Here is a 23,236-nt window from a genome sequence, read left to right as displayed (position 1 = left end):
ATCCCTCTAGGCAAAACCTTAAGTTACAAAATGACACACAGACAGAATATCCATTCTATTCAGCACAGCTTAATTTCTCAGCCATTTAAAGAAATCATAATCTAACGCATATCTAGCTAGATTACTTACTAAATTCTAAGACTCTATTCCTGTTCTGTCCCCGGCAAAAGCATCACACAGACAGACACAGACCCTTTGTTTTTCTCCCTCCTCCCAGCTTTTGAAAGTATCTTGTCTCCTCATTGGTCATTTTGGTCAGGTGCCAGCGAGGTTATCCTAGCGTCTTAACCCTTTACAGGTGAAAGGATTTTTCCTCTGGCCAGGAGGGATTTTAAAGGTGTTTACCCTTCCCTTTATATTTATGACAACCTGTTGCTTTGTATTTATGTAAGAAAAGTCAAAGTCAAAGAAATACATTTGCATTTGGAGCAGAAGGCGATGAGGTTTGTGATGGTCCTTAGGTCCTGGGGAGAGTTCATTCTACAGTCTCGGACCCGCCCCTGAGAAAGTTCTCTCTTTTATGCAGATTAGCTTTACGCTTATTGTGAATAGTTCCATTGTTCCAGAGATGCATAGTTGTCAATCACGGTCTTAATCCTGGAGCTTTTGTCAGTCTTTAGATAGACCGGCCCCAGGCCATGGAGCCCTTGAAGATAAGGACCCCAAGATCTTGAACTTTTATCAGGCCCACATTCTACTCAAAAGCTAGCTTCCCTGTTATACAGGCAAACCACTTAAGCACATGCTTATCTCTATGGGCTTGGCTACACTTGCAAGTTAGAGTGCATTAAAGCAGCCCCAGGTGCCCTAACTCCCAACCTGTCCACACTAGCAAGGCACTTAGAGCGCCTGGACTCTGCAGCTGGAGCGCTCCTGGTAATCCACCTCCACGAGAAGCATAACGCTTGCTGCGCCTCGGCTGAAACGCCCGGGTATCAGTGTGAACGAGGTGTTGTATTACTGTGCTGTGATCAGCGTCCGGAAGTGTCCCATAATCCCCTTAAACCAAGTGACCACTCTTGTCATTGTTTCGAACTTGGCTGCAGGCATGCAGATATCCCCTTTCAAAGCTCCGTTTCTGACAGCCAGCATGCTTATCTGCTCTGGGACAAAGCAGCCATTACTGTGGAATGCTGCTTGCTGTGAGTGTGTGAGAGAGAGGTGGGAGGGACCAGGGTCTGTTGCAGTCTGAACTTACAAGACAGCATGCTGACACACTCTCACCACCCCCAAAACCAACTCTCTCTCCCCCCACATACACACAGGGCCGGATTAAGACCTTTAGAGGCCCTAGGCAGTGAAAAGATTATGGTGCCTCCCCATATGTAATTCAAAATAAAAACAATACTATCCCGTGAAATAAAATTTTATTTTTCAAAATGACACAAAACTTACATGTATACTGAAATTAAAATAGCTTCTTTCTAGATTTTCTGATTGCAAAATTCTGGATAAGTTCATCAAAGCTGACTTGATGAAGCATGTCCACTTCCATACACAATAGGGAAAGTGAATCAAATCTGTCCTGACACACTGTTGTTCTCTGAGGGTTTTTTATTCTTTTCAGCTGAGAAAAAGAGCATTCTGTGGAGCAGTTAGTAATCATCAATGTTAAAAAAATACGTAGTGCGATCTCTACATTTGAAAATACACATTGTATTCCGTCTTTCAATATTGTGTCATGAAGATCAATGTGACTGAATTTCCTTTTTCCTGTTTCATTAAACTTTGCACGCATATAACAGTGGAACTGCCGTACTTCTCCACAGAGATTCATGTTCAAGTCAACAGGATATGAGTCAACTAGCTTTTGGGAACCTTGTGAATATTGTTCGTCAGATAAGTCCATATCGTTTAGAAAAGAAAATCTACTTGATACTTCTTTGTACACTCCACCTCTCCTCTTCATATGAGCTTCAAGTGTATCAATTATAGCGTAGTAAGTAGGTATGTGAAATTTGTCTCTAGGATTCAATGCTGTTTCTTTTGCACTGCTATCATTTGTTTGGTTTTTCCTGATTCACTTGCAGGACTGGGCTTCTTTGTAGTACTTGATTTGCCATTTCTTCATCAGTGTGGCTTTTCAAATTGAGGAATGTTATAAATCGTTCAACTGGTTTTCCATCTGTGGGAGACACATATCTTAGTACTCAATTGATCAATATCTGAAAGATCAGGTGTAGAGTCGACAGATAAACTGAAGTACCCAGCAGTAGTTATTTCATCCACAATAGCTGAACGAATGTTGTCACTCATTAGACTAATGAGTTCATCACATATTGCCTTGGATAAGTATGATGGGTTACCTTTGCCAGCATTCCCATATTTTGAGATATGGCCTGCTAAAAATGGGTCAAACTGAGCCACAAGATCCAACAATCCCAAGAAATTTCCATTCTGCAATGATCCAAATGTGCCATTTGATCCCCGGAAAGGCAGACCACGTTCAGCTAATGTTTGAATAACAGCTATAACACGCTGCAAGACATGTTGCCAGTATTCACGCTCCCCTTTAATTTGTTCTTCCAATTTTTGTGTCAATCCAAAGCCCTGTCTTCGATTTAAATATGTCAACATTGAATCTCTGTGAGTAGTGCTATTTTCATGTTGTTCAATTAAAACAGTATTTCCCCAGTGACTAAATCCATCTGCAACAAACCGGGATGTTGAAGGTTTATATGCAAAAAGTTTGCAAACAAAACAGTACACAGACCCTGTTGATGTACTGTGAATACAGTAGCCATTCTCGAGTGTATTTCTCACCATTAGCTTTCATGCCGAAAAATATTCTTTGTGGACAATATCTTGCTTGTTTGCCATAGGTAAAAGTCCAACGTGATTTCTCAAATGGCCCAGTGTGGTGTTGACAGCCATTTGGTCCACAATCTATCCAGTAACCTACATCAGCGGTATTGAAATCAACTCACATACCAGGATCTTTTCTCCTATTATTTACAGCATGATCAGTTACAGTCTCTGACACATCCACATGTTCTGGAATGGTGTTTGTTTCACCAATAGAAGAAGCGTCAGTCTCTGAAACACCTACAGGTTTTGGAACGATGTCTGTGCTACTGAGAGAAGATGTTGCTTCTGATGGATTCGCTTTGAAAAACGATGTCAGCTTTGGAAGATTTTGGAAACTTTCACTTTTTTGTTTCTTTTGTTTCTTCCACCAGTTTACGTTTCTGTGCTCCACTCAGTTGGTTACATTTCATCCTGCCCCTTATCTCAGTTATCTGAACTTAAAAAAAACAAACAAATTATACAACATACACTATTTTTATAATATATATACATAAGAAGGAAAAAACGAATCAAGTATGTATAACTCAGAAGAATATATCAATAATAAAACATAAATTTATTGCAATACATGACAGGATCTGATTTCCTCACATTATTTCGATCTACATTAGATAGGATGAAATGCACTACTCTTTGCATAAAGCCTGTGAAAACGGGCCTGTGAAAGCCTGTGAAAACGGGCTTTGAGAACCTGAACAAGAATTAAACAGGGGTTGATTGAGAGTCTAGAACAGCAGGTGCACATGTTATAAGGATTTCTTGGCCTCTGGATCCAAATAAGCCTCTTTTGTCCACCCTCACTGGAATTCACTTGCACTAATCTGGCTGGTGCAGAAACCACTACATAATGTACAGGAGCTCTCTGTATGGTTGTTCTATGCACACCATCATTCCAAACAGGGCTAATAAATTCTGCATAGGGCACTGTGTGGGACATATTGTATCTGAGGCAGGAAGGAGTGTTTCCTATTCCTAATGGCTGTGCAGAATATTGCCTGATGCAGACAGAGAAAAATGTAGCTGTAAGATCTCTGTGAGTTCCTGGGCTTTTTCACTTCCTCCTGTGGTCAGATGCAAACTAGCTGTCACCAAACTCCAGGAACCTACCGCCTCTCTAAGATGTGGTTCAAGTGCTCAACCTTTCTAGTTTTTCCTTTGAATGCAGTGGCTCAGTGGTGTGAATATTTACATATGATAGAAAACAGATTTATACTGAGATCTGGGCACTTTAGTAGCCTAAGTAAAATAGGTCAAATTTAACATGGTCTTTTACAAGTAACTTAAAATCAAGGAGTTAGTAAGCTAGGCATTTTCTACAAGTGGAATGAACTTGCAGTCATTTCCTGTGGCCCGGATGCAAAGTCCAAAGTTGCTGATTCACCCGGCCTCCATCATTATTTTTTCCACAGCCTGCAGTGTAATCTTTCTAAACCTAGGACTACTTGTGGCACCTTAGAGACGAACCCATTTATTAGAGCATGAGCTTTCGTGCGCTACAGCTCACTTCATCGGATGCATACTGTGGAAAGTGTAGAAGATCTTTTTATATACACACAAAGCATGAAAAAATACCTCCCCCACCCACTCTCCTGCTGGCAATTTCCCATCTAAAGTGATCACTCTCCTGACAATGTGTATGATAATCAAGTTGGGCCATTTCCAGCACAAATCCAGGTTTTCTCACCCCCCCCCCCCACACACAAACCCACTCTCCTGCTGGCAATAGCTTATCCAAAGTGACCACTCTCCTCACAATGTGTATGATAATCAAGGTGGGCCATCCCCAGCACAAATCCAGGGTTCAACAAGAACATCTGTGGGGGGGGGGGTAGGAAAAAACAAGGGGAAACCTTTATGCAAGGTAACCTATTTCCCCTTGTTTTTTCCTACCCCCCCCCCCCCCACAGATGTTCTTGTTGAACCCTGGATTTGTGCTGGGGATGGCCGACCTTGATTATCATACACATTGTGAGGAGAGTGGTCATTTTGGATAAGCTATTGCCAGCAGGAGAGTGGGTTTGTGTGTGTGGGGGGGGTGAGAAAACCTGGATTTGTGCTGGAAATGGCCCAACTTGATTATCATACACATTGTAAGGAGAGTGATCACTTTAGATAAGCTATTGCCAGCAGGAGAGTGGGGTGGGAGGAGGTATTTTTTCATGCTTTGTGTGTATATAAAAAGATCTTCCACACTTGCCACAGTATGCATCTGAGGAAGTGAGCTGTAGCTCACGAAAGCTTATGCTCTAATAAATTGGTTAGTCTCTAAGGTGCCACAAGTACTCCTTTTCTTTTTGCGAATACAGACTAACAGGGCTGTAACTCTGAAACCTTTCTAAACCTAGGTACAGTAATGTCGCACTAGATAAAATTATGGGGTACAACCACGCAATTTAATTTGATCAACACAACCATTTTAGATTCTGAGAGCATCTGGTGCACTATACAGGGTGTTCTTTGAGACCCACTGCTGAGAACCTTGTTTCCATTGTCTTCAGTGACATGCAGCACTTAGAAGGATGGTGACCTTAGTTTGTTTTTATGATATCTTTGCTGGAGTCATCTTCATTTTGAACCAGATTCTGCTACCCTTATGATGAGTAGCACCTTACTTCTCACACAGTCCCCTTGAATTCAAAGAGACGATTTGTGGAATAAGATATTACTCGGTGTGTAAAGAGTGACTGGCTCTTTTAAGAGGAGATGAAGTGGGATCCACCTGTGTCATTATTAATTAGCTGCTTACCAGCCGGAGGCCATGGGGCTAAGAGGGTCAGGTGACAACTTAATGGACACCTGGGCCTCATACAAAGGTCTGCGAGTGCTCACGCTGGGGTGTGGCATCACAGAGTGTAGGCAGGCTTCTGAGGAAGGTCCTCAGTCAGGTTTTATAGGTGGCTGGGTACTATAGGGGAACCAGCCTCTCTATACCAGCACATGGAAGGATGCAGGCAACAGAGCCCATCAGGGGCTGAGGATGGTACTCCAGTGGAACCAGCTGGGGGCTGCCTGAGTGTTCTACCCTAGAGCCAAAAAGACTCTCAAAGGTAGCACAGAAAGGGGATGTGTGGGCTGAGGAGAAGCCCCTAACGAGTGGAAGAACCTTTTTTGTTGTGACTTTTTAGTTGCCCTTTCCCTACCCTGGAAAGGATTAAGATTGTTTGTGACTTGTTTTACTGGGGATGCTGAAGGAAGGAAACAGAGGCAGGGAGTGCCTGTAGAGCTATGCCTAGCCAGCAGGGGTGCTACAGGGCAGGCATGCCCTATGAAACAGTAGCAGAATCTAGTTCTGTATATTTATTTCAGCAATGCCTAGAAGTGTGCTAGGTGCTTCACAGAACAGAGATGGTCCTTTCTACTTACTACAGCTGACTTCTCAAAGTTAGTGAGATTTACCAGTTGATTAAGTACATCTAATTGTTACAAATAATGTGCTAACGTTTCTCTGGTATTACTTCCAAACTTATTTGCTCATTATTAAGCACCACTATGCTCACTTGTACTCTTATGGGCCTGCGTGTGCTCTCATTTACCATGGTGTAAACCTGGAGTAACCCCACTGAAGTCAGTGCACAGGCAGTGTGAGTGAGGGCAGGCCCTAGAACTTGAAGAGTATGCAACAGGATTGTAGAGGCAAGAGTGCTTCTTATTTTAACATATTCCGAGAACTAATGATTGCAAAGCAGGGTGTAAATCACAGGCCAGTTACACTCAGGCCCCTTCAGCAGCAGACAAGGTGAAAGGTTGATCTAGTGGTCAGGGTGCTAGCCTGGGACTTGGGAGATCTGGATTCAGTTCCCTGCTACTTTATGCAAGCCTCTTAGCCTCTTTGTCTCAGTTCTCCATCTGTAAAAGGAGGATAATAGCACTTCCCTACTTCAAAGGGGCGTGGTGAGAATTAACATGATACTACTACAATAAAGGGGGACTAATATGTACTTTGGATGGATAAAGGAGCCTTAAACTCCTACTCCAATGGAGGCCTCATAATTCCTCTTATAATTTCTTTTTATAGGCTGTTAGAATAAAAATATATGGACCACATCCTTAGGTGGTATAAACTGGCATAGTTCCACTAAATTCAGTTGTTGTTTTTTTCCCTGTGGTAGCTTTGTATTTGCTTCTTTCTGATCTGTCATACTTAAATTGAGATACATCTACAGCAAGTAGCAATGAATGCTCATTTTTCTGCTGTTCTTTCATCAGGGGTATTAAGAGACTTACCAATAGAGTGACATTTCTTTGCACTCACATCACTTATATTTGATAGTGATTTACTCAGCACCTCATGGGTTTCAGCCCAGTGTGATTTAGGGCTTATGTACACTTAAAACGCTACAGGTGTGCCACTGTGTAGTGCCTCAGTGTCGACACTACCTATGCTGACAGGAGACACTCTCCCAGTGGTGCGGTTAATCAATCTCCCTGAGAGGCGGTAGCTAGGTTCTCAGAAGAATTCTTTCGTTGGCTTAGTGCTGTCTACACAAGGACTTAAGTCAGCTTAACTACATAGCTCAGGGGTTGCGGATTCTTCATACTGCTAAACGATGTAGTTAAACCAACGTATCCTCCTAGTGTAGACCAGGCCTGCAATTGCTCTTAAATTGTTTAAAGAGTGTTGTTAGCATCAGGATGGGGAGGAAACATTTTATAAATGGTTATTATTATCGATGTGTTGCCCATTCCCGCTCTCTTACTGACACCTGCTCTGTGGGTGTCTGTCTGTGCTGACGCAGCGGGAGGGGGTGACTGCCCATGGAGAAAGTCTGGGCTCATTAATTCTAACATCGTCTCTGGTTACGGAGATGGATGAATGTTGCCTGCTTCGTCTTGTGTGGTTAGTCTGCAAATCTGTACTCTGCCACTTCAATAACCAGTTCCCTGTTTAGAAGCAGTCTGTGTGTCCTAGAAAGGGTTATGACACTCTAATTAGCTTCAGGAAGAAGGTAAGCAAATATTTTAATTGTCTTGTATTTTATCCAACTTGTAGATTCACAAAGCCAAGCATAGATGGCATTTAAATTGTGTTGTGAGCTTTTGGAGTTGCCATTCATTTTCTACCTTTTACAAAGTGCTCAAACACTTCACAAATACCCTGTGCATGTGTCCTCTGAAAACTCTTAGAATTCTTTAGTTGGCCAGAGAGGCTGCTTTTGAGTGAAATAAGTCACAGACTCTCCCCGTCTGGCCTGGAGCATGCTGTACTGCTTCCCTAATAAATAATGGAGCACTTAAAATCTTTATATTTCAAAGCACTTTACAAAGCTATCCTGGTCTCATTTTTACAGAGAGGGGAACTGAAGCACAGAGGATAGTGTGGCTTATCTAAAGACAAAAGGTGAGTCAAGAACACAGCCAGAACTAAAACCCAATTTTCGGACTCCTTGTCCTGTACCCTGTATAATGGATCATGCTGCCTCACTAGTCTTGAGGGGGGTAACTGCTATTTTCCCTTGGGTGCATTAAGCTCTGTCCAGAAATCAAATTCTGGCCTCCTGCAATCTCTTGCTGCTTGGTTAGCATGGTGTCCCTTCATGTTTCTTGAACATTCTTTTTAGTATCGTCTATCATATACATATTGAGCATATTTTAAGCTATATTTATTTCCAAGCTAACCCACTTTGAGTTGCAGACTGTTAGTTCTTAAGTGCTCTTGACCTAATTAATAATCACACACTTGTCTTAAACTCCTACTCTGTCAAGAGGAAACTCATTCTAGAGTATTAAAAATAGTTTTTCATTTCTCTTTTCAGTTCCATAGACTATAGCTAAAGGCCTAGATTTGAAATCAACATATAGGGGCTAAAGCCAGGGCCAGAATCTGGCCCAAATTCTTAACTGTTTGGGCAGAAAGCTTGAACTGGATTCATAAAATTATGCTCACAAAGGCCCTGCAATGGAACATTTCACTCTGTACGTGGATAGGCCCATAATGAAAAGTTACAGCATGTGAAGGAGATGCCTCCATCTCCTCTGGTGACAAACATGAATATTTTCCCAATGAGACTGAGGCCAGGTCTACACGACACACTTACTTTGGTATAACTATGTCGCCTAGAGATGTGAAAAATCCACACCCCTGAGCAACCTAGTTAGACTGACCTTAGCCTCCCCCATGTTGACAGTGCTATGTCGGCAGGAGAGCTTCTCCCACTGACATAGATCCTGCCTCTCACAGAGGTGGTGTAACTAAGCCAACGGGAGAGAGCTTTCCTGTCAGCTTAGAGCATCTTCATCCAAGTGTTGACGTGCTGCAGCTCAGCTGCATTGGTGCAGCTGTACCGATGCCGTGTTTGTAGTGTAGACCAGCTCTAAGTCCAGCGTCAAATGTTGTAATGTTAGCGTGAATCACACTTTTTGTTTCCATTAACATTCTTTTACAATACTGAGTCTCAAGAGAGGTCAAGTATCTACCAGTAACATCTCTCTGCAATGGACAGTGTTTAAAAGTTATGAATCACTTATGGGAAGTAGTCACTCCTGGGATCCAAACCGATTTCTCTAATTTCCAAAGCCTTAAAACAATAATCAAAGTAACAAAACCCGTCCTATTATTCGCTGACATACTTAACCTGGGCTTCATTAGACTTCCAGTGTTAGTACATGTGGCACAGAAATAATTTCATCAGCTGTCTGTCTGTTACGGTAAACAGAGCCTTTTGGATCCTGCCAGTAATGCAGTGGCTTTTCTAACCTTTTCTATATACTACTGAGATAATTTCTTTGCACTTGCATAGTACTTTTCATTTGAGGCTCTCAAAGCACTTTGTAAGAATCATAGAATCATAGAATATCAGGGTTGGAAGGGACCTCAGGAGCTCATCTAGTCCAACCCCCTGCTCAAAAGCAGGACCCATCCCCAATTAAATCATCCCAGCCAAGGCTTTGTCAAGCCTGACCTTAAAAACTTCTAAGGAAGGAGATTCCACCACCTCCCTAGGCAACGCATTCCAGTGTTTCACCACACTCCTAGTGAAAAAGTTTTTCCTAATATCCAACCTAAACCTCCCCCACTGCAACTTGAGACCATTACTCCTTGTCCTGTCCTCTTCCACCACTGAGAATAGTCTAGAACCATCCTCTCTGGAACTACCTCTCAGGTAGTTGAAAGCAGCTATCAAATCCCCCCTCATTCTTCTCTTCTGCAGACTAAACAATCCCAGTTCCCTCAGCCTCTCCTCATAAGTCGTGTGTTCCAGACCCCTAATCATTTTTGTTGCCCTTCGCTGGACTCTCTCCAATTTATCCATATCCTTCTTGTAGTGTGGGGCCCAAAACTGGACACAGTACTCCAGATGAGGCCTCACCAATGTCGAATAGAGGGGGACGATCACGTCCCTCGATCTGCTCGCTATGCCCCTACTTATACGTCCCAAAATGCCATTGGCCTTCTTGGCAACAAGGGCACACTGCTGACTCATATCCAGCTTCTCGTCCACTGTCACCCCTAGGTCCTTTTCCGCAGAACTGCTGTCTAGCCATTCGGTCCCTAGTCTGTAGCTGTGCATTGGGTTCTTCCGTCCTAAGTGCAGGAACCCTGCACTTATCCTTATTGAACCTCATCAGATTTCTTTTGGCCCAATCCTCCAATTTGTCTAGGTCCCTCTGTATCCTATCCCTGCCCTCCAGCGTATCTACCACTCCTCCTAGTTTAGTATCATCCGCAAATTTGCTGAGAGTGCAATCCACACCATCCTCCAGATCATTTATGAAGATATTGAACAAAACCGGCCCCAGGACCGACCCCTGGGGCACTCCACTTGACACCGGCTGCCAACTAGACATGGAGCCATTGATCACTACCCGTTGAGCCCGACAATCTAGCCAACTTTCTACCCACCTTATAGTGCATTCATCCAGCCCATACTTCTTTAACTTGCTGACAAGAATACTGTGGGAAACCGTGTCAAAAGTTTTGCTAAAGTCAAGATACAATACATCCACTGCTTTCCCTTCATCCACAGAACCAGTAATCTCATCATAGAAGGCGATTAGATTAGTCAGGCATGACCTTCCCTTGGTGAATCCATGATGACTGTTCCTGATCACTTTCCTCTCATGTAAGTGCTTCAGGATTGATTCTTTGAGGACCTGCTCCATGATTTTTCCGGGGTGAGGCTCACTTTCTGAAGTGAGGCTCACTGGCCTGTAGTTCCCAGGATCCTCCTTCTTCCCTTTTTTAAAGATTGGCACTACATTAGCCTTTTTCCAGTCATCTGGGACTTCCCCCGTTCGCCACGAGTTTTCAAAGATAATGGCCAATGGCTCTGCAATCACAGCCGCCAGTTCCTTTAGCACTCTCGGATGCAACTCGTCCGGCCCCATGGACTTGTGCACGTCCAGCTTTTCTAAATAGTCCCTAACCACCTCTTTCTCCACAGAGGGCTGGCCATCTATTCCCCATGTTGTGATGCCCAGCGCAGCAGTCTGGGAGCTGACCTTGTTCGTGAAGACAGAGGCAAAAAAAGCATTGAGTACATTAGCTTTTTCCACATCCTCTGTCGCTAGGTTGCCTCCCTCATTCATTAAGGGGCCCACACTTTCCTTGGCTTTCTTCTTGTTGCCAACATACCTGAAGAAACCCTTCTTGTTACTCTTAACATCTCTCGCTAGCTGCAGCTCCAGGTGCGATTTGGCCCTCCTGATTTCATTCCTACATGCCCGAGGAATATTTTTATACTCTTTCCTGGTCATATGTCCAACCTTCCACTTCTTGTAAGCTTCTTTTTTATGCTTAAGATCTGCTAGGATTTCACCGTTAAGCCAAGCTGGTCGCCTACCATATTTACTATTCTTTCGACACATCGGGATGGTTTGTCCCTGTAACCTCAACAGGGATTCCTTGAAATACAGCCAGCTCTCCTGGACTCCTTTCCCCTTCATGTTAGTCCCCCAGGGGATCCTACCCATCCGTTCCCTGACGGAGTCGAAGTCTGCTTTCCTGAAGTCCAGGGTCCGTATCCTGCTGCTTACCTTTCTTCCCTGTGTCAGGATCCTGAACTCAACCAACTCATGGTCACTGCCTCCCAGATTCCCATCCACTTTTGCTTCCCCTACTAATTCTTCCCGGTTTGTGAGCAGCAGGTCAAGAAAAGCTCCCCCCCCTAGTTGGCTCCTCTAGCACTTGCACCAGGAAATTGTCCCCTATGCCTTCCAAAAACTTCCTGGATTGTCTATGCACCGCTGTATTGCTCTCCCAGCAGATATCAGGAAAATTAAAGTCACCCATGAGAACCAGGGCATGCGATCTAGTAGCTTCCGCGAGCTACCGAAAGAAAGCCTCATCCACCTCATCCCCCTGGTCCGGTGGTCTATAGCAGACTCCCACCACTACATCACTCTTGTTGCTCACACTTCTAAACTTAATCCAGAGACACTCAGGTTTTTCTGCAGTTTCGTACCGGAGCTCTGAGCAGTCATACTGCTTCCTTACATACAGTGCTACTCCCCCACCTTTTCTGCCCTGCCTGTCCTTCCTGAACAGTTTATAACCATCCATGACAGTACTCCAGTCATGTGAGTTATCCCACCAAGTCTCTGTTATTCCAATCACGTCATAATTCCTTGACATCACCAGGACCTCCAGTTCTCCCTGCTTGTTTCCAAGGCTTTGTGCATTCGTATATAACCACTTGAGATAACCTGCTGATCGCCCCTCATTCTTAGTATGAGGCAGGAGCCCTCCCCTCACAGACATTCCTGCCTGTGCTTCCTCCCGGTATCCCACTTTCCCACTTACCTCAGGGCTTTGGTCTCCTTCCCCCGGTGAACCTAGTTTAAAGCCCTCCTCACTAGGTTAGCCAGCCTGCTCGCAAAGATGCTCTTCCCTCTCTTCGTAAGGTGGAGCCCGTCTCTGCTCAGCACTCCTCCTTCATGGAACACCATCCCATGGTCAAAGAATCCAAAGCCTTCTCTCCGACACCACCTGTGTAGCCATTTGTTGACTTCCACTATTCGACGGTCCCTACCCAGGCCTTTTCCTTCCACGGGGAGGATGGACGAGAACACCACTTGCGCCTCAAACTCCTTTATCCTTCTTCCCAGAGCCACGTAGTCCACAGTGATCCGCTCAAGGTCATTCTTGGCAGTATCATTGGTGCCCATGTGGAGAAGCAGGAAGGGGTAGCGATCCGAGGGCTTGATGAGTCTCGGCAGATTCTCCGTCACATCGCGAATCTTAGCCCCCGGCAAGCAGCAGACTTCTCGGTTTTCCCGGTCAGGGCGGCAGATGACTCAGTCCCCCAGAGTAGAGAGTCCCCGACCACCACCACCTGCCTCCTTCTCTTGGGAGTGGTGGTCGTGGAACCCCCCCTCTCAGGACAGCGCATCTCATGCCTTCCAACCAGCAGAGTCTCCTTCTGCTTTCTCCCGCCAGACATATCATCTGGTCCACTCTCCGCAATGGTACCTGTGGAGAGAACATGAAAGCGGTTAGTTACCTGTGTCTGCGTTACTGGAACCCGGACATTCCCCCTTCTTCTGGAGGTCACATGTTGCCAAGCTTCTTCACTGGCCTCTTGGCTCCGCTGTGCAACCTGCTCTAAATCTTTAGAGCTTTGTGCCCGTAGAAGCACATCCTGACTTTTGTCCAGAAAATCCTCCGTTTCCCGTATGCAACGCACGGTCGTTATCTGTTGCTCCAGACCTTCAATCTTCTCTTCCAGTATGGAGACCAGCTTGCACTTTGTACACACAAAGTTGCTTCTGTCCTGTGGAAGAAAGACAAACATGGCACATCCAGTGCTGGTCACAATAGCTGACTCCCCCTCCCCTTCCATACCACCTTCTTACTATGAGCTTCCTCAGAGAAGTTGGCAAGATGTAAGCCTCACTGGGCTCACTCCAGGTGAACTCCCAGGCAAACTCCTGCTGTGTGCTGCTCTGCTGTCCCCCGCTGCTCTGCTGGTTCGCCGCCGCTCAGCTGGTTCGCAAAGCTCTGGCTATTTTTAAACAGCCAGGCTCCCCTGAAACAAACAGACCGCCCCAGTGCCCGCCCCCTGCAGGCTACCAGCCAATCAGACACTCGCTCAGGCTCTCACATTGCCCTCCCAGCAAACACACACACAGCAAGCCTTCATTTATTTAGGCTAACAGCTGCCTGGTGAGGTAAACTTCTTCATTTTATAGATGAGGAAACTGATGCCCTGAGAAATTAAGTGAGATCTTTCTCATCACACAGGGAATGTTTGGTAGAACTGGGGATAGAACCCAGATCTCCGGAGTTCCCATCGCTAATATTAATGGAAATTTGAGAAGAGCCTTTCCCCACCTCTGAGTACTGGTTTATCATATAATGAGCACCGTATCCCTAAAGACCCTTTGGAGATGTTCGCCCCATGATATTTCACTGCTACCCAGAGAGACTTTTAGTCAAATCTATTGCACTTTGCAGCCTGTATAACAGGACTTGCAACATATATCTCTTTTACTATATCACAGCAGGAATTTTTGGAGGACTATAACATGCTGCAACCCAGGAAATCCTGTCAATTCTTCACTGCACAGAACAGCCTAGGAAAGACTGTATATTGGAATCATTTGGTAGCAACTCCATGAACTAAGCTAAAAGGCCCTTTCCATTTTCAACACAGTTTTGATATGTAGTAGTTGTAGCAATCCTTCCTTTAGTATGCCTTAGTTTTTCTATTATGACACAAGCAAATTGCTCAGCTGTTGTGAATGTTATAGAATATTTCTGCAGTATTGTTGGACTCTAGCGGAACTAGCATCACCTGGCAAAACAACTAACATTTTTTATAGTACAGAAACCCCGCTTTGAAAACAGCTGCAGTTGGGTGTGATTTTCTTTTGTCTAGGAAATGAAAGGCTAATGATTTTTTGTTGTAGCTGACAAGTGCATATACAGATCTCTCTCATTGTTGTAGCCATGTTGGTCCTAGGATATGAGAGAGAGGAATGGAGAGGTGATATTTATTATTGGACCAACTTCTGCTGGTGGAGAGGACAAGCTTTTCTGCTTCACAGAACTCTTCCTCAGCCTATGCTGTGGGCAGCTCGAAAGCTTGTCCTCTCCACCCATAAAAGATCCTGTAAAATGTATTACTTCACCCACCTTGTCTCTCTCGTATACAGATCTCAGCAAGGCCTCATGTACAACAATCTCTGAAATCATTGTACATGCTTAGTGGAAACACTCCTGCAAGGCATTTATTTCAAACTCTGGTCACTGTCTACTATGTTAATGTTTCCCCAACCTTTACAGCTGAAGATACTACAACCAATCTATTTTGTGATAATGGGGAGACGGGCTTTATTCTGAAGTCTTCCCTCAAACAAAACTCCTATTCACTTAAATGAATGCATGCTGTGCCTCACTGGAGACTGCAATATGGGGTCCTTGGCTTTCAAGCTAACAGCACCTGTGTGCACACAATCCCCCACGTGCATAATAAATTGTTCAGTGTAAGAATAAGCGCAGCAAGTCTGTCTATAAGGTGTATGACAATTCAGGACCGAAACATATTCCATGTTCTACATTTAGCCAACAAAATTCTCCAGCAGGAAACACTTTAGTGCCCTATCCCTGAAATACCAGCTGCTGTAGTTCCACTGAAGTGACTGGCCTTGTCTACTCTATAGGGAGTGCTATGCTCAGCCAGAAGTGTTTCCAGATCTAGCCCTTAGTATTTAGAGATTTGCTCTATTTTAGAATTATTTGCTTGAATTACTCAGTGTAACACTGGCAGACCAGCTCGTGCCAAAGCCCCAGCCCAATTCATTTGTATTAGCGTGTATATATAGATAAAAGTGATTGTTAAGGTATAAGAGTGTATTTGGTGTTTAAACTTCGTGAAAAGTAATGGGATGTCACTTGCACTGTTTTCACTTATCTATATCCCGTTAGAACAGAGGTGGGCAAACAACTGCCGGCGGGCCACATCCGGCCCACGGGACTGTCCTACCTGACCCTTGAGCTCCCGGCTGGGGAGGCTAGCCCCCCAGCCCCTCCGCCGCAGCTCGCCATGCTGCCAGTGCTCTGGGCGGCAGGGCTGCAAGCTCCTGCCGGGCAATGTGGCTGCGAGAGCCTGTGTTAAATTGCTCCCCGTAGGAATGTGCTACTTACGGAGCACCAGGACTGGCATCTGTAAGTAGTACACTGTCAGTAGAACATTCCTACGGGGAGCGATTTTAATACACTACACCCAGGTAGGGAGGGATGTGCCTCTCCAAAGAGCCTGGCCCCCAGCCACATCAGCCCCTTCCCACTTCCTGTCCCCTCACTGTCCCCTTTCAAAGCCCCCGACTCATCCAACCCCCTTCTCCTTGTCCCCTGACCGCCCCCTCCTGGGACTCCCTGCCCCTAACCGCACCCCCCAGGATCCCACCCCCATCCAACCCCCCTGCTCCCTGTCCCCTGACTGCCCTGACCCCGATCCACATCCCCGCTCCCTGACAGGCCACCCAGGACTCCCACACCTATCCAACGCCCCCGTTCCCCATCCCCTGATCGCCCGCCCACCCTCCCCCTGAACCTCTGCCCCATCCAACCACTCCCTTTCCCCTGACTGCCCCCCAGCACCCCCTGCCCCTTATCCAACCCCCCCTGCTCCCCACCCCCTTACTATGCCACTCAGAGCACCAGGACTGGCAGCCATAAGTAGTACAGTAACTCCTCACTTCACGTTGTAGTTATGTTCCTGAAAAATGTGACTTAAAGCGAAACAATGTTAAGCGAATCCAATTTCCCCATAAGAATTAATGTAAATAAGGGGGGGTTAGGTTCCACGGAAATTTTTTTTTGCCATCCACAGAGTATAAGTTTTAAACAAACAATTTAATACTGTACACAGGAATGATGATTGTGAAGCTTGGTTGAGGTGGTGAAGTCAGAGGGTGGGATATTTCCCAGGGAATGCCTTACTGCTAAATGATGAACTAGCATTTGGCTGAGCCTCAAGAGATTAACTCATTGTTAATGTAGCCTCACACTCTACAAGGCAGCAGGAATGGAGGGAGGGGAGACAACATGGCAGACAGAGACACATGCTGTGTCTGTGTATTTCCCCTTTAAGTATGCTGACCCACTCTTAAGTACACTGCTTTGTTAAGTTAAGTTAATCAGCTGAGACCACAGCTACTGCCAGGAAGCTCCCTCCGTCCTGAGCCCTGTCATGTGTCCCCTTGCTCCTGCACCCTGCTTACCCCATCTCCATAGAGCAAGGGGGAGGGGGACACCCTGACATTAGCCCTCTTCTTCTCCCCCCACCCTCAGCAAGCAGGAGGCTCGGGGAGCAGCTCCAAGGTAGAGGACAGGAGCAGCACATGGCAGTGGGGGGAGGGACAGCTGAACTGCCGGCAATTGATAGCCTGCTGGGCAGTTGCTGCACAGAGAACTTAGGGGAGCGGGGAGCTGATAGGGGGCTGCTGGTCCACCCTGGTTCCAAGCCCCCACCAGCTAGCTCCAACAGGCTGCTCTTCCTGCAAGCAGTGGACAAAGCAGGCAGCTATCAAACTACATTATAAGGAAGCATTGCACAACTTTAAACGAGTATGTTCCCTAATTGATCAGCAATGAAACAACGTTAACCGGGCCAACTCTAAGTGAGGAGTTACTGTACACCATAACTAGCACATTCTTACAGGGAGCAATTTAATACACTACACCTCCCCTCCATACCGTTTCGGAACCCCAATGTGGCCCTCAGGCCAAAAAGCTTGCCCACCCCTGCATTAGAAGGTAGTAGCAATCATGTATGTACCCCTATAACTAAATAACCCATCAAATGAGGAAGAAGCCTTGTGGAACGCAAATGAAGCACTTTAACAGAAAAGTGCTAATTTCAGAGAAAGTGGCCGTTGTGTGTGATGATTGGAGGTGAAAGACTCAACATGCATTCCTCTCTCTCCATCATCAAAGGTAAAGCCACGTGGGTAGTCGTCCTGTCAGCTTTTCTTCTGTCAGAAGCTAGAAGTATGGACTCAAGGAACAATCCTGCTTCTCTGGACTGTTTGGATTCTAACAGGGCAGAATAACTGAACAAGAAGATGGAGATCCCCAGAGTAACTCTGGGTAGCCCCGAGAGTCTTTTGAGAAGCTGGCAGATTACTACATCTTTACTACCATTTGGAATTATAGATTGTGCATATTTTACCTGTTTTAACATCTCCGTAACTCTCATTTCTATTTCTTAGCTAATAAGCCTTTAGTTAGTTTATTATAGAACTGGCTATCAGCATTGTCTTTGGGTCTAGGGAAAGATCTAGGGTACCATTGATCTGGGGTAAGTGACTGGTCTCTTGGGACTCAGAGCAACCTAAATGTGATATGATTTTTGGTATAAGTGATCATTGTCACTAAATCCAGTTTGTCCAGGTGGCAAGAGGGACTGGAGAGTCTAAGGGGACTGTCTGTGACTCCATGGTAAGACTGGTACAGAGATCCAGAGCCCACATTTGTTACTGGGTTGATGAAATCCAATTATAGAACACACCACCAGCTTGGGGTGTCTGCCCTGTTTTCTGATAGTCTGTCCTGAAGTAGGCACTCACAGTGGGGAGCTCCTCCAGACAGCATGACATTCAGAATATATAATAATCACAGATTTGCCTAGTGGTCCTGGCCCAGGCACACAGATATCCCTAAGCATTTATACCTTGCATGTGTGGTAATTTGTGCTGTTTTTTAAAATACTCTTTGAAAACTTTACATTTCAATAGCCTAAAAGCTAATTTAGGTCAGAATTGTTGTTAATGAAGCAAAATACAACTAATTATTTCCCTCTCAATTTATAAGCAGAAATCTTCTTGCTGCTCAAAGTGATTCCAATATGCTACAGCCTGTTGGTTAATTCATTAATTAGAAATTCCATCATTTTGTGACAGATTCAGGAATTTCCTGCAACATTCTTGAAAAAACATCAGTTTAAGTAGCTTTGGAGTTCGTAGTGTTACAAATGCTAAGTGTATGTATTAATGTGGGATTGTATGTAACTTCTATGGGGGGAGATGGGACCAATGTAAATCTTGGGAAATGTTATAAGTTTCAGAGGACTATTTGAAACTGTGTGCCAGACGCAGATAAACCGATAGAGCAACCAAAGTTAGGTGGGTTTCCCACAAAATCTCTAGGGGGAGGAGTATCAAACGTACTGCTGCTGGTTTTGCAAAAACTCAGCCTTTGAAGCTTTGCCCTGTGGAGGGGACCTCTGTCTGCTGTGAGGTTTCTAATATAATCTGCATTTCTGAGGTTAATTTGGCTAACCAACTGCCAACCACTGTACTATACTGTCTGGCTTCAAATTCGGTTAGATATTTGGGGATTAATTTTCTCTTTCAGTGAATGACCTTGAGACTAACCCAAGACTTTTATTTTGCCTGGGCCAGGTTTATACCTTCCTGTGTATCTGGAGTTCAGCACAACACCTCCCCAATCCTGATTTGAACCCTCTGAGTGCTGCATAATTAAATAATTAACATGTGTATATGTTCAGTTTCTCTTTGGGTTGGATTGCACTTTGTGCACAGAGCCTGGTGTCAGGGAAGGTGCAGAACTGCACTGTTCCAACAGCTCCTGGAGGCACCACATTTCAACAATAAGGCACAAAGCCACCAGGGTACTCTGGTGCACTGGGAGAGTTGCTTCCACCTTTTAGGAATTTCTTTGCTAGAAAATTAGACCTCATTAGAAATCAGCCTGGAGGAGTTGTGTTACATATGACTGAGCAGCCTGTGTAGACATGAACCATCATATCAACTGCTGTTCATGGGCAAACCTTACTGGAACAATATGCTTAACCACAACCAGCTGACATGATGTTAAACACATGTGTACACTGTCTGCTAAATCATGTTTAATGTTGTGTTAATTAACACAACTCTCCAAGGCTATGTTTTAACATGACAATTTTCTAGTGAAGACAGTACCTATGAGGATACAATGTGTATTTCTCCCTGTGATCATGAGCCCACCCTTTGCTGCCCATTTTGGTTAGGTAAGCTTAGTACGAGTCTCACACAGTTCTTGCACTCAGGTCAGCACACAGCCTGCAACTGTGGGAAGGTACAAGAGAGAGGCTACTACATCTATAATAGCTAAATGAATTAACCCATCTGTTGCACAATATAGTCCAAACATCCTGAGATCCTTGGAAAGCCTCCTTTCTCCACAGAGTTATACAAATATTTGCTTGCTACTATAAACATTGATTATGCGTTAGCTGGTACTAAAGAACGTCTGTCACTCCCCACCCCATCTGAGCCTTGTGCTTGGCAAAGAAATTGGCCTGTACTACTCAGTTGAAGATCATAGCTGCTAGGAATAGAAAAACTAAAACTATATTACTTAGATTGTAAGTTCTTTCTGTACTGTGTTTGTACAGCATCTAGCACAATGGGGCCATGGTCGATGACTAGGGCTCCTAGGCACTATGCTAATACAAATAAATTAATAATACATTATAGCATTCAGACCCCTATTGGAGCAGGATATAGTCTCCTTCATGGAGGCTGTCTTTATGAACCTTTTTTTTTTTCTTCAGCACACTTGACATTTTTTCCATCCTCACAGCCCCTTTAGTGGCTGCTGCCACAGTTGAGATAATTTGAGGAATTTCTTGTTTATTTTATGTAATTTAACACATTCAAGTCTGAAGTTAAATCAGTTTCTCTTCTTATCACTTCACATGCTTCTTTCCAACTTCTAAAGCGGGTACCAAGAAATAGTTTTCCATATTAAACATAGTACAAGCGACATTAAATCAGTGGAGCAAAACTTTATCATCCATGATATTCCGTAAAATTAAAATGTGTATAACCCATGAATCAAACAGGAAATCTGGGGAGAAGACAAGTTTCTCTAATGTGATTTGAAAGAGATCCCATTAAGATGGTGATATAAAATACATGACCGTAAGTGAGATGTCAGTCATCCAGTCAGAATAATTCTGTATGTCAGGATTACCTGGTTTAAACAATGTTTATTTCAAGTAAGTCAAAATCTGAAGGCCAGACCATTCAAAACCTACATCGTAATTCTAGGGCCTGAGGAGGCTCTCTGGAGTTAGAAGGTCTGAAAGAGCATGGGCTCCTGGTTGGCTTGGTAGTGGGTTTTTGTCTTTCCAAAGAAGTGTAACTGCATTAGAGCTGGTCAGACAATGTTCACTGAATAATTTATCAGAAAAATTGGTCTACAATTGAGTGAATATTTTCTCACATTTGCCTAACTTTATAGAACACTTTTTGCATCAACAAAGCTGACAGTAAAACCTTTGTGTAAACCTACTGATTTAGCATATGTCACGGCAAAGTGGGATTATGACTTTACTAGTGGATTTCTACCCATCTTGCTAATTGCTGACTTTAGGATACTATTAAGTCCACTTGCTACTTGTCCAATTAATTATCCTCTCCCTTTACAGGGATTCTACTGTATGGATCTGAGTGATGAATATGATCTGATTGAGTTTCACTTTACTATGCTCCAGCAGTTGTGGTTCTCTCTGCCTGGTGCCATCTTTGTGTATGCAGTTACATAAGCATTTACATGCCTCAGTCTGACTTGGTTGGTTTAAAACTCTATTAACTTTCCAAGTTTGGATCCAACTGCAGGTTGATTCTCTTGCTTTCCCTCATCATAAAGTTGGAAATCTGGTTCCAAAGTACTGTTATCGCCTATGTAAAGAAAGAAACTGTCTTTCACTTTTGTACTGTGAGACCTGAGGTCTAAAAGCAACCAGCTTGAACTCTTGGAAATGTTTTGGAAACAATTTCAAAAGCTATAAAACTCTGCCATTTGAGGCCCTGATCTGGAATCTGATCCATATAGATGCACCGTTGTGCCCACGTAAAGCTCCATTACCTTCAGTGAGACTCTGCATGTCTGCAAAATTAAGATTGCAGAACCTAACATGATACATGCTCTAATCAGCAAACGTTGTAGTTTTAAGCCCCAGTCCTACAAAGAGAATCCTTGGGCCTATGTGGAAGTAAGTGGGGCTCTGGAAGTGAAGAGGTCAACCTGACAGTCTCTCTTCACAGTATCAGGAGGACCATAGGTTTCAGAGTCCCTCCCACACATTGTTTGTAAGAAAACATCCTTATAATAAGCTCTCCCCAAAATATTAAAATATATTGCAACACATTAGACTCTGATTCTATTCCTTTATCCTATTTCCTTTGATTGTTAATGTAGTGTCTAGGCAAAATGAAGAACTAGGCAAAACAACTGACTCTCCTCCCCCACAATTCTACTGTTCTGTCCATGTTGACACAGATAAATAAATACACATGTTTAAATTGTGTTGAAGTACCTATAGTAAAAAAAACAAACAAACAACCCCCCCCACCCTCATTTAAAGAGATCACATTCATACATTGTCTTGGCAAAGGGCAGGGTGCCAATTTCTCCCTATGCTATAATTTCTGCTTGTTCTTGCTGCCCAAAGCAAGTAGATTTAGACTCCCATGTGATTGAGGAAACAGGATTTCAGCTCCCGGCAGGGAAGACACTACACAATATAGCATATAGTCTGTGTGAGTATCTTTCCTGAGTTCCCTCCTCTGTACTTGGCTTACTAGAGGGTTCTTACTCTTGTTTAGGACATCCCAGATAGGAAAAAGCTGCACAGAAAAACACTAATGTCCACAGATGTTCTGCTCCAACTCTTGGATAAATTGGTTGTTCAAGTTGGATGGCCTTAACCAATATTATGAAACAAAACAATGTCTTAAATGTACTCAATTCTTAATTTATCTGTGTCATCCCAAAGTATTTTACAAACATAGGCTCTAACTGTGCAAGCTGTTCTGTGCTGACGGACCCATGTGCCAACACAGAGCCGCACTGATTTGAATGAGGCTCTGTACAAGCATGGGGGAATCTACCTGAATGGAACAGCTTGCTGGATCTCGGTGGAGGCATTAACTAAATTAGCTGGAGGAGGGAGGTGGCTTTAGCTCTTTCCATTCAAACAATGCTCTGGGTGTTCTTCCATGCTAGGGAGAGAGACGGGGGAAGAAAAATAGTAGGGAATTCTATATTGCTACTAAGGTTTTCTCATCTATGGGGTACTTAAACTATAGTGAAACTAGGCAACCTCTTAATAAGCTATTACCAGCAGGACAGTGGGGTGGGAATAGGTATTGTTTCATATTCTCTGTGTATATATAAAGCCTGCTGCAGTTTCCACGATATGCATCTGAGGAAGTGAGCTGTAGCTCACGAAAGCTTATGCTCTAATAAATTGGTTAGTCTCTAAGGTGCCACAAGTCCTCCTTTTCTTTTTGTAACTTCAAAGTGTTGCACAGGCAGGGCAGACAATATATGGAGTAAAGAAAGTTAAGCTCTGGCTAGGTCATAATAATATTTTAAAAATCAGTGCAGGCTTGTTAAGTCTTGTTCATAATGATGATAGGGCCAGCTCCTGCTTCAGCTGAAATTAATGGGAGTTTTGCCATTGACTTCAGCTGG

The 23,236-nt window shown here is 44.2% G+C and overlaps 1 protein-coding gene across 1 annotated transcript; it reads right to left on the bottom strand.

Moving 5' to 3' along the window:
- Positions 1–1,429: 1,429 nt before the first annotated feature.
- Positions 1,430–21,644, bottom strand: LOC311520184 (uncharacterized protein; the record flags this gene model as incomplete). Its single annotated transcript, XM_084627484.1, has 4 exons — positions 1,430–3,239; positions 13,248–13,517; positions 13,600–13,724; positions 21,626–21,644. 4 exons carry the CDS (start codon positions 21,642–21,644, stop codon positions 3,147–3,149), a joined length of 507 nt encoding a protein of 168 aa, XP_084483610.1. The 3' UTR covers positions 1,430–3,146.
- Between the last annotated feature and the right edge of the window lie 1,592 nt (positions 21,645–23,236).

This window comes from Lepidochelys olivacea, assembly GCF_965140295.1.
Source record: "Lepidochelys olivacea isolate rLepOli2 genome assembly, chromosome: 4".
Classification (NCBI taxonomy): Eukaryota; Metazoa; Chordata; order Testudines; family Cheloniidae; genus Lepidochelys; species Lepidochelys olivacea.
This window is presented reverse-complemented; position numbering and strand designations above follow the sequence as displayed.